Genomic DNA, 19,616 nt, shown 5'->3' on the forward strand with positions numbered 1-19,616 from the left:
TATGCTCAGCTTAAGCTAAGACAGTCCAATACAATAGTCAAGTTTGCGTTGAAGTTTTTCATAAGTAAAGTCTGAGAAAAGTTTAAGTACGCTCTATAGATGTCAGTTTTAGTCAGTCATTGAAATCGTTTTTTTGTAAGTTTTGTAAGTTTTTGTAGGTTTATGATGCCTACTACTCGGCTAAGTCGCGTTAGTAAGTCTTTTGTGGGGCGATGTATATGCTTTTACAACAAGATCCCAGAAAATGTTCAAAACAAAACTATTACGTTATTCAAAAGAATTGTTAAAAAACATTTGTGTGGTAAAGGTTACTATAACATAAATGACTTTCTTAATGATACCACAGATTGGGAATGGAATGACCACCCTCAGGCTATTAAATAATAAGTTTTGTTGTACAATATAACTTTGTAAACATATTTATTCGATGAAAAAAAAGCCCGCTGAGTTTGTTACGCCCATTCTTCTCAGGTCAGGTGGTAGTTTTTGACTTTCAATACGTGATGTCACATCCTATTTTGAAAAAAATATTTGAATTTGAATTTGATAAAAATAAAATATAATTCGTTCTATTCAATTTTACAACAACCCCATCTTACACTGCCACCCCCTAATACTTCATTTTATGAGAAGTCTTTTGCTGTAACTGCAGTGAAGTGGAATAGTTTACCAACGTGTAAAACTTAAATTCTTTCAAATTAATGCTTTCCAAACACTATTCCACAAGTATATCAGATGTTATGTAACTGTCAGTATATGTAATAGATACTATTATCAATTTGAAGTTATTGATATTTATATAGATATTGATATTTATATAGATATTGATATTTATATAGTACCAGCTGAACCAGCAAACGTTGTATTGCCATATAACATGCTGAATCATAATAAAATATAAATAAAAAATAAATTGTCAAAAAAATTAAAAAAAAACTTTGGGGTGGACTACCCCTAACATTTAGAGGGATGAAAAATAGATAGTAACCGATTCTCAGATCTACTGAAAATGCATATTAAATTTGGTAAGAATCAAAAAGAAAGACACGAGAATTTTATATATAAGATTTAGTAGTTTTATTCGGTATTTATTTTTGTATTAAGTAAAGGTATGTAAATTATCTTTTAATTATTATATTTTTTCTTTCTTTTTATTTAATACATTCATTAATGTATTTAATATTATCGTAATTATTAAATGACTTTAATTAAGTAAAGGAGTATTTACAGTAGTTATTTTCAAGATACCTGTTATAATTATTACTTATTGTAGGTATCCTGTATTGTTTTTGGATTGTCTGGAAGAGATCGCTTTAAGCGGTAAGACCGCCCATTGCGTAGGTACCTATGACTGTAATTAGTTTAATTTTTTTTTTATATTATTTTTTAAGTCTGTATGGTATGCAATAAAGTGTATATGTATCTATATATCTATCTTTTACATTAAATTTAATATTTGATCCATTTTTTTATTATTCATTGCTAAATTATTATTATTCGTTTCCCGGTACCTAAGTTAGATTATTATTTGTATATAGAGTGCACAAAAATTATATTTGATAAAAATAATATGAAAGAATACTATTCATTTAATAATTACGATAATATTAAATACATTAATGAATGTATTAAATAAAAAGAAAGAAAAAATATAATAATTAAAAGATAATTTACATACCTTTACTTAATACAAAAATAAATACAGAATAAAACTACTAAATCTTATATATAAAATTCTCGTGTCTTTCTTTTTGATTCTTACCAAATTTAATATGCATTTTCAGTAGATCTGAGAATCGGTTACTATCTATTTTTCATCCCTCTAAATGTTAGGGGTAGTCCACCCCAAAGTTTTATTTTTATTTTTTGACAATTTATTTTTTATTTATATTTTATTATGATTCAGCATGTTATATGGCAATACAACGTTTGCTGGTTCAGCTGGTACTATATAAAAACAATAACTTCAAATTGATAATAGTATCTATTACATATACTGACAGTTACATAACATCTGATATACTTGTGGAATAGTGTTTGGAAAGCATTAATTTGAAAGAATTTAAGTTTTACTCGTTGGTAAACTATTCCACTTCACTGCAGTTACAGCAAAAGACTTCTTATAAAATGAAGTATTAGGGGGTGGCAGTGTAAGATGGGGTTGTTGTAAAATTGAATAGAACGAATTATATTTTATTTTTATCAAATTCAAATTCAAATTCAAATATTTTTTTCAAAATAGGATGTGACATCACGTATTGAAAGTCAAAAACTACCACCTGACCTGAGAAGAATGGGCGTAACAAACTCAGCGGGCTTTTTTTTTTTCATCGAATGAATATGTTTACAAAGTAATATTGTTCAATTAAACTTATTATTTAATAGCCTGAGGGTGGTCATTCCATTCCCAATCTGTGGTATCATTAAGAAAGTCATTTATGTTATAGTAACCTTTACCACACAAATGTTTTTTAACAATTCTTTTGAATAACGTAATACTTTTGTTTTGAACATTTTCTGGGATCTTGTTGTAAAAGCATATACATCGCCCCACAAAAGACTTACTAACGCGACTTAGCCGAGTAGTAGGCATCATAAACTTACAAAAAAAACGATTTCAATGACTGACTAAGACTGATATCTATAGAGCGTACTAAGACTTTGCTCAGACTTTACTTACGAAAAACTTCAACGCAAACTTGACTATTGCATTGCGCTGTCTTAGCTTGAGCTCATCATAATTTCAGCTGTCAAATGACTATAAAAACAAAATCAAAGATTATGCTAAGCTTACACCAGACGTGGCTATACGCTCTAGACATAAGATGTTAAGTCTCATTTGCCCAGTAATTTCACTAGATACGGCGCCCTTCAGACCGAATCACAATAATGTTTACATATTACTGCTTCACGGCAGAAATAAGCGCCGCTGTGCTACCCATAATCTAGCCGGCCTCCTGTGCAAAGGAGCCTCCCACTGGTAAATCGAAATTTAGGTAATAAACCTCACCTGTAGGATTAATTAACACAAACTAAATTTTAAAACAAAAGTTATGAACGGTGCGGGACTCCAATCTCTTCGTTGTGCGAGCTCTCTTCCACTGAGCCAACAGTTCATGATAATCATCAACTGAAAAGTAGATCCTGTAGATGAAACCACGTCCTGATATTGGAACAAGAAATACAAGATTTATCAACGATACGTCACTCGAACAAAAATAATATGAACGAATATTTTTTTCAAATTTAATTTTTGTGCACTCTATATACAAATAATAATCTAACTTAGGTACCGGGAAACGAATAATAATAATTTAGCAATGAATAATAAAAAAAATGGATCAAATATTAAATTTAATGTAAAAGATAGATATAAAGATACATATACACTTTATTGCATACCATACAGACTTAAAAAATAATATAAAAAAAAATTAAATTAATTACAGTCATAGGTACCTACTCAATGGGCGGTCTTACCGCTTCAAGCGATCTCTTCCAGACAATCCAAAAACAATACAGGATACCTACAATAAGTAATAATAATTATAACAGGTATCTTGAAAATAACTACTGTAAATACTCCTTTACTTAATTAAAGTCATTTAATAATTACGATAATATTAAATACATTAATGAATGTATTAAATAAAAAGAAAGAAAAAATATAATAATTAAAAGATAATTTACATACCTTTACTTAATACAAAAATAAATACAGAATAAAACTACTAAATCTTATATATAAAATTCTCGTGTCTTTCTTTTTGATTCTTACCAAATTTAATATGCATTTTCAGTAGATCTGAGAATCGGTTACTATCTATTTTTCATCCCTCTAAATGTTAGGGGTAGTCCACCCCAAAGTTTTATTTTTATTTTTTGACAATTTATTTTTTATTTATATTTTATTATGATTCAGCATGTTATATGGCAATACAACGTTTGCTGGTTCAGCTGGTACTATATAAAAACAATAACTTCAAATTGATAATAGTATCTATTACATATACTGACAGTTACATAACATCTGATATACTTGTGGAATAGTGTTTGGAAAGCATTAATTTGAAAGAATTTAAGTTTTACTCGTTGGTAAACTATTCCACTTCACTGCAGTTACAGCAAAAGACTTCTTATAAAATGAAGTATTAGGGGGTGGCAGTGTAAGATGGGGTTGTTGTAAAATTGAATAGAACGAATTATATTTTATTTTTATCAAATTCAAATTCAAATTCAAATATTTTTTTCAAAATAGGATGTGACATCACGTATTGAAAGTCAAAAACTACCACCTGACCTGAGAAGAATGGGCGTAACAAACTCAGCGGGCTTTTTTTTTTTCATCGAATGAATATGTTTACAAAGTAATATTGTTCAATTAAACTTATTATTTAATAGCCTGAGGGTGGTCATTCCATTCCCAATCTGTGGTATCATTAAGAAAGTCATTTATGTTATAGTAACCTTTACCACACAAATGTTTTTTAACAATTCTTTTGAATAACGTAATACTTTTGTTTTGAACATTTTCTGGGATCTTGTTGTAAAAGCATATACATCGCCCCACAAAAGACTTACTAACGCGACTTAGCCGAGTAGTAGGCATCATAAACTTACAAAAAAAACGATTTCAATGACTGACTAAGACTGATATCTATAGAGCGTACTAAGACTTTGCTCAGACTTTACTTACGAAAAACTTCAACGCAAACTTGACTATTGCATTGCGCTGTCTTAGCTTGAGCTCATCATAATTTCAGCTGTCAAATGACTATAAAAACAAAATCAAAGATTATGCTAAGCTTACACCAGACGTGGCTATACGCTCTAGACATAAGATGTTAAGTCTCATTTGCCCAGTAATTTCACTAGATACGGCGCCCTTCAGACCGAATCACAATAATGTTTACATATTACTGCTTCACGGCAGAAATAAGCGCCGCTGTGCTACCCATAATCTAGCCGGCCTCCTGTGCAAAGGAGCCTCCCACTGGTAAATCGAAATTTAGGTAATAAACCTCACCTGTAGGATTAATTAACACAAACTAAATTTTAAAACAAAAGTTATGAACGGTGCGGGACTCCAATCTCTTCGTTGTGCGAGCTCTCTTCCACTGAGCCAACAGTTCATGATAATCATCAACTGAAAAGTAGATCCTGTAGATGAAACCACGTCCTGATATTGGAACAAGAAATACAAGATTTATCAACGATACGTCACTCGAACAAAAATAATATGAACGAATATTTTTTTCAAATTTAATTTTTGTGCACTCTATATACAAATAATAATCTAACTTAGGTACCGGGAAACGAATAATAATAATTTAGCAATGAATAATAAAAAAAATGGATCAAATATTAAATTTAATGTAAAAGATAGATATAAAGATACATATACACTTTATTGCATACCATACAGACTTAAAAAATAATATAAAAAAAAAATTAAATTAATTACAGTCATAGGTACCTACTCAATGGGCGGTCTTACCGCTTCAAGCGATCTCTTCCAGACAATCCAAAAACAATACAGGATACCTACAATAAGTAATAATAATTATAACAGGTATCTTGAAAATAACTACTGTAAATACTCCTTTACTTAATTAAAGTCATTTAATAATTACGATAATATTAAATACATTAATGAATGTATTAAATAAAAAGAAAGAAAAAATATACTAATTAAAAGATAATTTACATACCTTTACTTAATACAAAAATAAATACAGAATAAAACTACTAAATCTTATTTATAAAATTCTCGTGTCTTTCTTTTTGATTCTTACCAAATTTAATATGCATTTTCAGTAGATCTGAGAATCGGTTACTATCTATTTTTCATCCCTCTAAATGTTAAGGGTAGTCCACCCCAAAGTTTTATTTTTATTTTTTGACAATTTATTTTTTATTTATATTTTATTATGATTCAGCATGTTATATGGCAATACAACGTTTGCTGGTTCAGCTGGTACTATATAAAAACAATAACTTCAAATTGATAATAGTATCTATTACATATACTGACAGTTACATAACATCTGATATACTTGTGGAATAGTGTTTGGAAAGCATTAATTTGAAAGAATTTAAGTTTTACTCGTTGGTAAACTATTCCACTTCACTGCAGTTACAGCAAAAGACTTCTTATAAAATGAAGTATTAGGGGGTGGCAGTGTAAGATGGGGTTGTTGTAAAATTGAATAGAACGAATTATATTTTATTTTTATCAAATTCAAATTCAAATATTTTTTTCAAAATAGGATGTGACATCACGTATTGAAAGTCAAAAACTACCACCTGACCTGAGAAGAATGGGCGTAACAAACTCAGCGGGCTTTTTTTTTTTTCATCGAATGAATATGTTTACAAAGTAATATTGTTCAATTAAACTTATTATTTAATAGCCTGAGGGTGGTCATTCCATTCCCAATCTGTGGTATCATTAAGAAAGTCATTTATGTTATAGTAACCTTTACCACACAAATGTTTTTTAACAATTCTTTTGAATAACGTAATACTTTTGTTTTGAACATTTTCTGGGATCTTGTTGTAAAAGCATATACATCGCCCCACAAAAGACTTACTAACGCGACTTAGCCGAGTAGTAGGCATCATAAACTTACAAAAAAAACGATTTCAATGACTGACTAAGACTGATATCTATAGAGCGTACTAAGACTTTGCTCAGACTTTACTTACGAAAAACTTCAACGCAAACTTGACTATTGCATTGCGCTGTCTTAGCTTGAGCTCATCATAATTTCAGCTGTCAAATGACTATAAAAACAAAATCAAAGATTATGCTAAGCTTACACTAGACGTGGCTATACGCTCTAGACATAAGATGTTAAGTCTCATTTGCCCAGTAACTTCACTAGATACGGCGCCCTTCAGACCGAATCACAATAATGTTTACATATTACTGCTTCACGGCAGAAATAAGCGCCGCTGTGCTACCCATAATCTAGCCGGCCTCCTGTGCAAAGGAGCCTCCCACTGGTAAATCGAAATTCAACTGTTAAAAAGCGTTTATGTGTTAAATCATACTTTACCATAAATGACTTTCTTCATGATACTACACCCCAGGAATAGAGCAATTGCCCTCAGAATATTGAATTGGTAATTTTTAAAAAGCTTTTTTGTCAGGTTTGAGGCAAATATTTTCAAATGGTTAATTTTGACGTACAATAAGTGATTTGGTTTGAAATCACTTGAATAAAAAAACATTAATTTTAATATAAATTGCCAGTAACATATTATAAAAAAGTAAATCGTAAAAAATAACAATGGAATAACCATCTACGAGAAATTCCAGTCATAATTCCATCCCGATCCGTTTAGTAGCTGTTTTCACATAGTATACCTAGATGACAAGTGCTAAGTCAGCATCGCGAAGTCATTGAATACTTTTTTTTTTGTTTATAAAACTAGCTGACCCGGCAAACGTTGTTTTGCCATATAAATTATTTTTAGAGTTAGACCATTTTTTGGACATTGCAACATTACTTTAATTTACTAAAATAAAAGATTTTTTCTAAAATTAACGTAGCCTAAGTTAGGTACTCCTTATTACATCAGCTACCTGCCAATAAAAGTCCCGTCAAAATCGGTCCATCTATTTCAGAGAAGCCGAAACAGACAGACAGACAGACAAAAATTTAAAAAAATGTTATTTTGGTGTATGTATCGTATATATATTCATATACAGTAATAAACGGTTATTTCAATATTACAAACAGACACTCCAATTTTATTTATAATATGTGTAGATTTTATTTACCGTTATATAGTTATTTCTTTTCAATTAAAACATTTTGCAGCAAAATAATAACAAAAAACAAACCAACTCAACCACAAACTGTTTAAATTTATTTTATTAAATATATATATTAAATTACATTTATATTAACTGCAAGATAATCATCATATTTGTGCCTTCCTTGATGTAAAATAAGATATGAATATTAAATTTTGTAAACATATTTTTTTGATGAAAAAATAAAGCCCGCTGAGTTTGTGGTGCCCCGTTGAACGTAAGAACTCCGAAATTGAGCAGTTGTATAAAAAGGCAAACTCTCTTCTTGAAAAGCAGCAAAGATCATAGAAGAGTGCCAAACAGCTTCAGAATTGTCTACCCCCTCAAATGACTGAAAAATCGAGATGCAGCCTGCGAAATACTCAGCAATGGTTAAAGTTTCTTTAAGGCGAGGTTTTCCCAACACTTTAGGCAAAATGATTTGGAAAATCTTGGATTTGAAAAATGATCCCAAATTCATTCTCTTCACCCTCGAAAACCTTGGATACGATATCCATATTAATGAAATTATAATTTTGTGCGGCGGCCATCTTGGATTTATCTAACTTCAAATTCAAAAACACTTTAGTCGTGTAGGTCACAGAAATGACACTTATGAATGTCAAAAAAAAAATTCTATCGAGATTTTTTTTTTGTAATCGTGTTTTCGAAACTGCAATAATTTAGATAAAGAAATGAAGATAGACATGTCAAAAAATTGGAACCGTTGTTGTATTTGTAGAAGTATTTTAAATAGATTTTCAAAAATGTTACTTTTTAGGACTATAGCGCCTTAATAAGTAAACTAAACGCGCATTAGAAGCTCTCAATCAAATTATGAATGATCGTCACAATGACTTTAGTTGTTTCGGAGACGTAAGATTCTTTCGTGGAGCGATTATTAATAATATTATATGAATGAAACGCTTGACACGAATCTTGAACTACCAAATCTGAGAAAACATCAGCTGAGATTGCACGATACGGTTTGCATTGCGAAACGATAAATTTTTCAAGCAGTTGTTGATAATCGACAATGTCCGTGTTCCTAATTACCAATAATATTATAGCCACAAATAAATAAGTTATTCTTTTTCCAAAAATAATGATGTATATAGAACATTTAATCTACACAATTCAATATAAAATCGTTAGTCCAATACAGTTCATCAAATTTAAACAAAATGTATCAACCAAATATCCAACTGAATTTTTTAACTTCATTTGATCGGCCTGACTTGCTGACGCATAATTTACAACTGAAGATTAACCTAAATGTCGAACCATGACATCTTTATTAAATAATTGATGATACCCAAAAGAAAGTTCAAGGGAATGGGAGTTCTCATTCACTTTGGATTCACCATGGCAATTATTAGGATCACAGGGCCAATCCTTAAATCATTCTCACATGTCCAGTTGATAGTAGCATCTTTATGTGTTGGTAAGCCGTTTCGTTCGAATTTATTTTGTACCAAAACTTATGGAAGATCTAGGATTTTTTTATGGAAAAACAGGACAAACGAGGGTATGGGTCACCTGGTGTTAAGTGATCACCGCCGCCGACATTCTCTTGCAACACCAGAGGAATCTTTTTTTTTTTTTTTGAGAGGAGGAAATACTGTTACGTGCCCCGGAACGGGGCGTAATATGTCGGACTCGAGTGGCCGCGTAAGCGGACGCCCCATACCGACTAAAACCTCCTCTGTGCTGATAGCAGCCCTGGCTTTCACAGCGAAGTAGGACGTGGGCCGTGGAGGCCGCAAAGACTACGCAACAACAGTCGCGGGGCGTCTCCTAAGGAGACTCGAACCTCAGACCGGCTGTGTGCTTGTGGGAGGCCAGAGGAATCACAAAAGCGTTGCCGGCCTTTAAGGAACGTGTACGCTATTTTATTGAAGGTATCCATATCGTATCGCCCCGGAAACACTGCACAAGGAAGTTCATTTCACAGCTTTGTAGTACGTGGAAGGTCTTTGAAGATCCTTTAAAACCTTATTATGATGATTAATATTATGACTATGACTCGATCTTATATCTAACTAAACGTCGACTAAATTAGGTATGGTCCTTAAATTTCATAATGATTATTCAAGTCCCCAGTTTAGTGTTGAAATCTTAATGTACAGATACGTGATTTTAAGTCTCACATATTCCACTAATTTTGGTAAAAAATAACTTTATTTTGTAAATAAATAAGGGAGAGATCGTCGTAAATAACAAGGTATCAAAAAGCTTCAATAAGTAAAATTGTGCTGAGTGCAACAATTGGATTCAGGTAATAGGTTAACACAACATTTACTGATTCTGGCACAGTACAAAGTTTGCCGGGTCAGATAGTTTATAATAAATGTAAGATAATGGTATTTGAGCATTGAATGTTGTACTTTGACACAGAAACAGCTGGCGGAGTGTACTTTGTTCATATCAACATGGAATGGCTGAGAAAATTAAATATTTAATGTTGGAGTTGCAACACATTAGTATGTGACTTCCGTAAACCATTTAGTTAGTAGTATAATATTATGATGTAGTATAATAATATAATATGTTTCAACAACTTACATTGAACATAATAATGTTGTAAATATAACCTTAAATAATTATTATAGGGAAACGTGCACCTAGAGTGATTATGTGATAAGTATTATTTTATTTTTGGCGCTTCTATTAAGATCTAACCTGATGCGACTGCAGCGCCACCCTAATTTAATGCATTTTGACGGTCACTTTTTCACATACACAAATGATACTCCTTGCCTCTACCCTCCATAGTCTAAAGCAATAAAGGTTCAAAAATTGGAGGGTCCGTAGCTACTACGTAAGTCTGTACTGGGTAGGAGCCGATATAATTCCTAGCCAACTCAGAAGTCTCAATTTGTTATGGAATAGGATATAAGGAATATGTAGTAAGTGATAACTACCGCGTACGCTTTTTTCAACACCAAATGATTCACCAAAGAGATTCCAGCCTTGTAAGTGAACGCGTTTGTAATTATCATTACAATCATTACTTATTATGATGTTTTTTTCAGGTACAAAAGAAATTTTACACGGTGTAAATGGACGTCTTCGGCCGAGACAACTCATTGCCATTATGGGCCCATCAGGCGCTGGCAAATCCACACTCCTCGATGTTCTGTCAGGGTACAGAATGTCTGGAGTCGGCGGCACAATTTATGTAAATGGAAGAAGAAGAATCACCAGTGAGTACTTAAATATAATATTTAAGACATTGTAATTCTATTAAATTTCTTCTCTAACTTCTTTGAAACTAAACACGAAGAAAATATACACCTATTTACCTAAAATATGTAATAATTTGCACACTTAATAAAAACATTAATCTTAATAATGTACTATTATTATCAATTACAATTATTGCATTAAGTTAAAGCAAAGGTCAAAACAATTAACAACTAAATAACAATTAAAATGCATTTCTTAAAAGGAAAAACAGTTACTAATCGTATTATCCACTTAACCAAACAGTTTTATAGCTAGTGAACCTTCACTGACTGTATAATAAGGTTTTTTGAATTTTAATGTCTCAGGGTCAGCCAAAAGAACAAGCCTGAAACTCTGCTAATGGAATATATGTATAAAGAGTTAGGAGATCTTTTCTTGGCATGTTGGTGATTTGGAGAAGCCATTACTACTATTAGAATTACAGTTCCCTAATCTAGTATATATAACAGACTGTGTAGTTATAAGAATTCTTCTTCTTCGCGTGTCTCTCCGACTAGCGAAGTTTGACGGTCAGCTTTGTAGTTTCAATTGTTTGTCCTTCGCGAGGCGAAATAGTTCTACCGCACTCGCGATGCCAGTCCACTCTCGGATGTTGCGCAGCTAAGACTTTTTTCTGCGACCTACGCCTCTTCTTCCGGCAACTTTTCCCATCATGATGAGTTGTAGGAGTTTGTACCTCTCGTGCCTAAGCACGTGCCCCAAATATGCGACTTTATAAGAATTGGTGACCGTAAACTGAATGGAAACTAACAATCAGATATCACCACCAACTGGTGATCAAATGTGTATTGAACTGCTACATATTCGCAATGGCTTTTATTACAAGAATAGATTAGAAATTTAATTTACCATAAAGAGTGACATTAACATAACATATTGCAACAACACTTGGTAAACCTCATGAAGCAACATCGGAAAATTTCGACATCGTATTCAACCTGGATGGGATCTTATACCAGTTATCCTGACATTTAGCACTTGTGTTGCAGTTGCAAAAACATAACTGGGATGGATGAGGATATTATAAAGAAAACATTAGTTTGGGGATTCTCCTCACGTAGAAAGTCGAAGTAAATGAAGCTCTTAAATATTCGACAAATCATACACAAGTGGCAGGCTGGATCTAATCACATGTCCAAAAGGGAAAAATGTAACCCAGAATAATTCACCGGATATTATGCAGAAAATTCTTGATAACAGAACAGTCCACTTGATAAATCAAGCAATCAAAGCTGTATATGAGATGAACTCCATTATAAGAGAGTGGGCGAAAGATACCGTCGAAGAAATGTAATCTTGACACATTGTCCCCAACAGGCTCTAGTGAATACTATATCCAAAAACAAAACAAAAAACTTAAAGACTTCATGGGCTAGGACTGCCCGAGGACGGCGAAAGGCTTCGTATATTTGATCACAGACTTCAAACCAAATGAGATTTGAGCCGATCTTGACGTACAGCAAGATGTAACTGTCACATAACTGATTTGCTGGCTATCTAGCGATAAATTGCTTATAAAAGAAAAAGCCTCAAAATATTCCTCTTACATCAATAAGGACGTTTAAGAAATTAAAGGCAACAAACGCACTGATAAAGCATCTGTATGTGTGACGCTCCTTTACAGTGCGTTTTTCATGGAACATTCTGCCACGAACCTACAACCAAGCTAGAATGAGCTCTTCCTGGACGATATGACATGGGTACCTTCTTAAATATCGTGTAAACCTTCCTAAAAGCTTGTGACTCCTCTGGTTTTGCAGGAAAGTAAGGCGAAATTCCCGTAATATTTTTAGTCACCTGAATAATTTAGATAAATAATTTTAATTTAGTTGTTTTTTTATTTTGATATTGTTTGATGTGACCGGAATAAACCCAGTATTTCACAATCGTGCAAATTAACAAAGAAAGTCGTTAATGATTGTATTTTACCTATCGTTAAACTTTTACAGAACATTTTAAGAAGATGTCATGTTATATACAACAAGATGACCGATTGCAAGGCCTGCTGACTGTTGGCGAAAATATGGCGCTAGCTTCAGATCTCAAACTGCCCACTACATTAGATAAATATGGAAAAGGCGAAGTGGTAAGATAAATTTGTAATATATCACAATTAATCTTTCTTAATTTACTCTTTTTTGTTTTTTAAAAGATAATGCCCATGACCATTACTTTAAGGAAACACAATGACTTATTTAATAGTTATTTCTTTAAAATAATAAGTAACCGTACATCCGTTAACTTTACTAAGCTAACGCCTAACTTTCACATCGGCCATATTATTGGTTTTACAAATTTGCCAAATATACTTATCAGGGGTCACTATTTGAGTATATTATCTTCATAATATTATGCCAATTTATGGCGCTATTTTCTAATAATGTATTTATATCAATCGATGCACTTCAATTCAACTTATACAGTCCGATTGTTAGTGAATTTTAACTACTGAGCAGGTATCGGGTTTGAATCCCGGTAGGTACAAACATTTATTTATTGAAAATGGATGATTATCATGTTTAAGTACATAAATATGATGAAAATAGATGTTTAAGTACTTATATATAGTGTATTAAATATATCACTGTCTTGTACCTATTGGTGGTAAGATAATTTGGGTTAAAGTGTGTAAATATAATATTATATAATTACATCCAACAAATAAATGTAAATCTTAAAAACGCCCAATAGAGTCCATATTACTGTGAGTCAAGTATGACCTAATATCGAACTCATTATGTTTAATATCTCGTTGATAGGTATGTGTAATTCATTAAGATAACATTATCAAGAGCATTTTCACGAGGACACACAAATGTCTTTTCTTTTCCATACCAAATCAAATCAATCTCTTTTTAATCTATTCTATCTAATATATTCTCGCTCATAACGTTTACGAATGAAATTGTCGTTTCTGCGTACTGGCTAAGTATGATTAAAATAAATTAGCATCGAATTGAACTGACATACAGAGAATGGCACCCATTGAAGTTTGCCTTAGTATGTTGAAGTGGCACAGATATTAAGGGATTTTGGGATGAATTGTGGCGATGGCTGAAAGTTAAGCTTAAGCCGTAGAAGAAGTGATGGCATCTTTATGGTGGTCACTTCATGGTGTAACTTATACAGATTCATCCTGAGATTCCGTCATGCAATAACAGCAAATGTCTATTGTACTGAACATCGAAAAATTATGGTGAAATTCACCGTGAGACTTCCCAACCTGTCAACCGGCCTTCTCCACTATTACTCTACACGCAAGATCTCACACGGCTCGAAAAACGGTTTTAGCTCTATAGGCCGTACGTTTAGAAACCCTTAGACTTCCATCGTACTTGCCAGATATGCCCAGCAACAAAGAGTTCTTCTACAAAATAATAATGGCCCTTCCCATGAGACGGCAGGCTGAAAAGTATAGATAAGGAGGGTAAATAATACAATTAAATAAACATATTTTACTTCACAATAAAATCTTAGAATTTATCAGTACAAAATGGCAATTTCATACTTTAAGCCCTAAAAATATATGCGCGTCGTTTGCGTACCAGCCAATATATAATTGAGCATTCAATTAGGGGCAAGGTTCTGGATCTCTCTTTCCTTCATAACATAGTTCATGGTAGGATCGACAGTACAGAGCTAACTGAACTGTTCATACAATTACGAGTGCCGTCAGCTCGCACTAGACACACGCCTCTATTCCAAGTCCCGCTGAGTCATACTAATTATTATGAAAATTCGGTAATCTGTCGCACTCTATGCAACTATAATAAGCAATTCAACAGTACTGAACTTTTTAATAACAGTAAAGGCTGCTTTAAAAGGAGTGTTAGTAAAAATCTAAAGGAAGGTTAAATTTAGAGTAATTCACAAACACACACACACAACCACGCACTCTCACCCAACCCCACACGCACAAATATCATGTCTTTTTATAAATATTGTAAATCCGTTATTAGATGTAACTCCTACAAAATAGTATTATTATAACCTAATTTAAGTTCTGTGGATTTTGTGATGTTTTAAATAAATAAATTACTATCCGAAAAGACCGGTAGTTCAGGGCCAGGTGGAAGGCAAGAGAGCACGCGGTCGATCGCCAACCCGCTGGATAGACGCCATCACAAAGGCTACTGAGTCCACCATAGTCCAGTGTACTCGCAACGCCTCTAACCGTCAGAAATAGAAGCACATCGCCAGGAGATCTACCCTCAGAAAGGATGTTGACCCACCGAACACTCCACCATGTACCTCCTCAGCGCAACCACGACCACTCTGACAAGAGTGTCCGACTAAGAAGAAGAAGAATCCGAAAATAGCGAGCTGAGCTGGATATTTCAATCCATTTCCGGCGTTATGTAGTATCTCTATGCCTTTGCTCGCTGTACCGTGCCAGTAAAAATTACACTCTTCAAAGCTTACTGGTCGACTATGCGCAGAAGCAGTTCAGTATAAGGCGCGCGTAGATTGTTTTTACGTGACTATGCGTAAGCGATGTACATCCCTGTTGCGTTGAGTCCGGGCTAGCCTCAATGGTATTCTGAGGGCATTTTCACACAGGTTCGATTGTCAGTACCTGAAGTACTGCTGTTTGATACATCTGCTGACAAGTCGGTTCTGTCCTAGATTAGGAAAGTATAGATTTTGAGATATCTTGTACTAACACTAGGTTTTAAGTTACTTTATAACACATTATGATCCTTTGTTGATCGAAATAAAGAATTCATTATTATTATTATTATTATTATATGGGGTGACATAATATTGTTATTTCTTTCTGTACAGATTCAGGATTGATTTACATAAAATCTAGACTCAGAATAATGTTAGCTTAGATCATGTATACGTCTAAATAGCATTCTATGAAACAGCAGTGAAAACGTCGAAAAAAATTGAGGTTCACAGTTAACCTTTACTTTGAGCAATACACGCACACTAACACAAAGTGACATACAAATCGCGAGTGTGAGACGTAGCTTATCACGCACACTAAAGTAATAAACCTGGCCTGTACTGTACATCTTACGTATAAATTATCTAAGAATGTTAGATAAGAGATTGAAAATTGAAAACAGTCCTTTGATAACTGATGTAAAAAAATATACAAGCAAAGATATCAAAAACAAATACACAGAATTAACTTACAGATTGAAGACATCCTCACAAACCTTGGACTGTACGAACACATCAACACGAGAGGTGCTCAGCTATCGGGAGGACAACGAAAGAGGCTGTCAATCGCTCTCGAGCTGATCAATAATCCTCTCATCATGTTCCTAGATGAACCTACCACGTAAGTTACACTTTACTACAAATGAAAATCAGACTTTATCAATTATTAAAATTCGTGAGGCATTATGGAATAATTTAAAGTAATTTGAGGCTAGTGTAATAAATTCGCACCACTTTTCGTACACCTACTCTGATTTTATGACGATGAATTATGACCCATATAGCCCAGTGGTTAGTGACCCTGCCTACTTAGGTAGAGGTGCGGGGTTCGAATCCTGGTAAGTGCAAATATCTTTATGATGAATATGGGTGTTTGTTGCCGATTTCCGGATGTTATTTGTATTTATGTATGTTAAATCGTTGTCTAGCGACCCATAGCCACAGGCTAGTCTAGCATGCCTAGTTCGGATTTAGATTTTACCAGGCTGCTTTGCACAGAATGGCGGCTAGATTATAGGTACCACAACGGCGCTTATTTCTGCCGTGAAGCAGTAATGTGTAAACATTATTCTGTTTCGGTCTTAAATGAGACTTAACATTTGCTTAACATCATATTTCTCAAGGTGACATGTGCAATTATAGTGGCGCTCAGTATTTGTGGGTTTTTCAAGAATCCTTACCGGCACTGCATTGTAATGCGCAGGGCGTATCAATTACCATCAGCTCAACATTCTGCTCGTCTTCTCCCTTAATGTCATTAAAAAAATAAATTTAATTATTTCAGTGGTCTGGATAGCTCATCTTGCTCACAAGTGGTCCACTTGTGTCGAAATCTGGCACACCAGGGCCGCACAATAGTCTGCACCGTTCACCAACCTTCAGCGACATTGTTTGCTCTCTTCGATCATGTTTACGTGCTGGCAGCCGGCAACTGCCTTTACCAGGGTACCACGATGAACCTGGTCCCATACCTGGAGGAAGCTGGAATTCCATGCCCAATTTATCACAATCCAGCTGATTACGGTGAGTAGTAAAAATATGTTATTAAGACAATTATATATGTTCAGTGTTTAAATTATTTTTATAACTTTTACCGCTTGTGTTAAACATTAGCGGCCTTGCGAATAAACTTGATATAAAGTTATATCTGAGAATAAAACAAGAATATGCAAAATGTTTATTTGTAAACATGATTTGTTTATTCAGACGTATAACGTTTCACGCGTTTATTAGCAAGTTTGCCTGATATTCGAAAAACTTCAGAATTATCATTGTATTGACAGTGTTGTCAACGATATGGTCAACAGTTTGCTTATTCTTGGTTTATTCTCAGATATAACTTCATATCAAGTATATTTGTTAGGCCATTTAAGTATTAAAAAATGTCTGTTTTCAAAAAGAACTTTTTGGATGTTTATATTATGCAAACCCCTATATTTGATACCAATTCTTAGGGGTGTAAGAATGGTCTGTCCCTCGTTAGGATCTAGCTTTGAGAGCAGTAAGTAGCCACGGAGTTGCTTAACAATATATTTTTATGTGCACACTATCTTGCGTGTCTTCGCCGTTAAAGAGTTCATCTCTCTCCATCTAAGCCTGAATGTCACTCCAGGTCAGACTATTCACGAAAACACATTGTCTGCATTAGAACTGAACTATGTTGTTTGAAGACTATGTTGTTATGCCGAAACCCAATAACAAATTTAGGTAAATAAAAACAAAACGAAAAAAAAATCTAAAATTTACAATTACTCTTTGCTTTTTGAATAAATCATTTAGAAATTGGTTTATCAGGATACAATTTTAACGTACACAAATTTATCTCAATCAGTACTTAACTGGTTTAGTATTTTCAAATCCAGATTCAAATATTTATATACAAAATAGGATTTAAAACCACTTATTGAACATCAAATCTTTCACTCAATCGAACACTCATGCCTCAGAATTGAGAAGAACGGGTGCATGAAACTCAGCCCTTACCACATAAACATTTATAATAATTCTTTTGAAATTCGTAACACATATTGTAAAAGCGATTGTGAAACTGAAGTGGCAGTGGGCGGGGCACTTAGTTCGGAGGACAGATGGCCATTGGGGCAGTAAAGTCCTCGAATGGCGACCACGTACTAAAAAACGCAGTGTTGGTAGGCCCGACACAAGATGGACCGACGATCTGGTCAAGATCGCCGGAATACGTTGGATGAGGACATCGTAGGACCGATCATCGTGGAAATCTTTGGGGCCTTTGTCCAGCAGTGGACGTCTTCCGGCCGATGGTGTTGATGTAAAAGCACATGACCCAACAAAAAAGATACACACACTCGACCTTACCGAGCAGTAGGCATAACAAGTTCAAAATTTTTCGTATAGATTTTTCTGTTCTTGCATTACAATGGCGCCCAACGTTTCTGACTACTTACAATAATAAACATTACATAAATTATTAAATTCAAATTACAATTGAAATATTTCAGTAATAGAATTAGCGTCCGGCGAATATGGAGACGACAAAATTGAACTTCTAACAACAAAAGCAGAAAATGGAAAAGCTTTGAGTTGGTTCGAGGATCAAGAATCAATACCAACGATGGAGTCCTTGAGGAAACAGTACCCGTTGAGCGTCATGAAGGAGCTGGATAGCAGTTCAGGAACCGAAGAAACATCACAATGTAATCAGCTCTCTGTTCTGATTCGAAGAGGTTTCTTGAAAGCCAAGCGAGATGCGGTAAGTTTTACAATAAATATTTCATTATATATTATACTTTACAGTATACTCGTACTCCTCGAATAGAGACCACGTATTGAAAGACGCAGTGTTGGTAGGCCCCATGCATAAGCAAGATGGACCGGTGATCTGATTTTTTTATGAAAAAAAAAGGGACGAGATGAGCAGGTCGTTCAGCGGATGGTATTTGATACGCCCTGTCGTGCAATGCAGTGCCGCTCAGTATTCTTGAAAAACCATAAATTCTAAGTCGTACTAAAATTGTGCTCGTCACCTTGAGACGTATGATGTTAAGTCTCGTTTGCCCAGTAATTTCACTAGCTACGGCGCCCATCAGACCGAAACACAGTAATGCTTACACATTACTGCTTCACGGCAGAAATAGGCGCCGTTGTGGGGTACCCACAATCTAGCCGGCATCCTGTGCAAATTAGCCTCTCATTGGTGCAAGTGTCAAGGTTGGTCAAGGTCAAGATTGCTTCGAATAGGTTGTATGAGGACGAAGCAGGTCCGATCGAAGTTGTTTCTCAAGCAGTGAACGTCTTTCTCCTGAAACGATGATGAAATTATACTAGCCAGCATAGATTAATATCAGATAATACGAAACAGGCTACGTTTGTCTATTACTATGACAATTTACACCAATTTGATTGGGCACGTTGC

At 34.0% G+C, this 19,616-nt stretch overlaps 1 protein-coding gene across 1 annotated transcript in view; it reads left to right on the forward strand.

Moving 5' to 3' along the window:
* Window positions 1-19,616, forward strand: part of LOC126971770 (ATP-binding cassette subfamily G member 4) — an 83,831-nt gene that overhangs the window by 50,176 nt on the left and 14,039 nt on the right. Inside the window, exons 2-6 of the mRNA XM_050818168.1 lie at window positions 10,840-11,010; window positions 13,003-13,139; window positions 16,201-16,346; window positions 17,010-17,248; window positions 18,703-18,953. Coding sequence (XP_050674125.1) covers window positions 10,840-11,010; window positions 13,003-13,139; window positions 16,201-16,346; window positions 17,010-17,248; window positions 18,703-18,953 — 944 coding nt within the window. The remainder of the gene's footprint in view (window positions 1-10,839; window positions 11,011-13,002; window positions 13,140-16,200; window positions 16,347-17,009; window positions 17,249-18,702; window positions 18,954-19,616) is intronic.

This window comes from Leptidea sinapis, chromosome 24 (genome assembly GCF_905404315.1).
Source record: "Leptidea sinapis chromosome 24, ilLepSina1.1, whole genome shotgun sequence".
Classification (NCBI taxonomy): Eukaryota; Metazoa; Arthropoda; class Insecta; order Lepidoptera; family Pieridae; genus Leptidea; species Leptidea sinapis.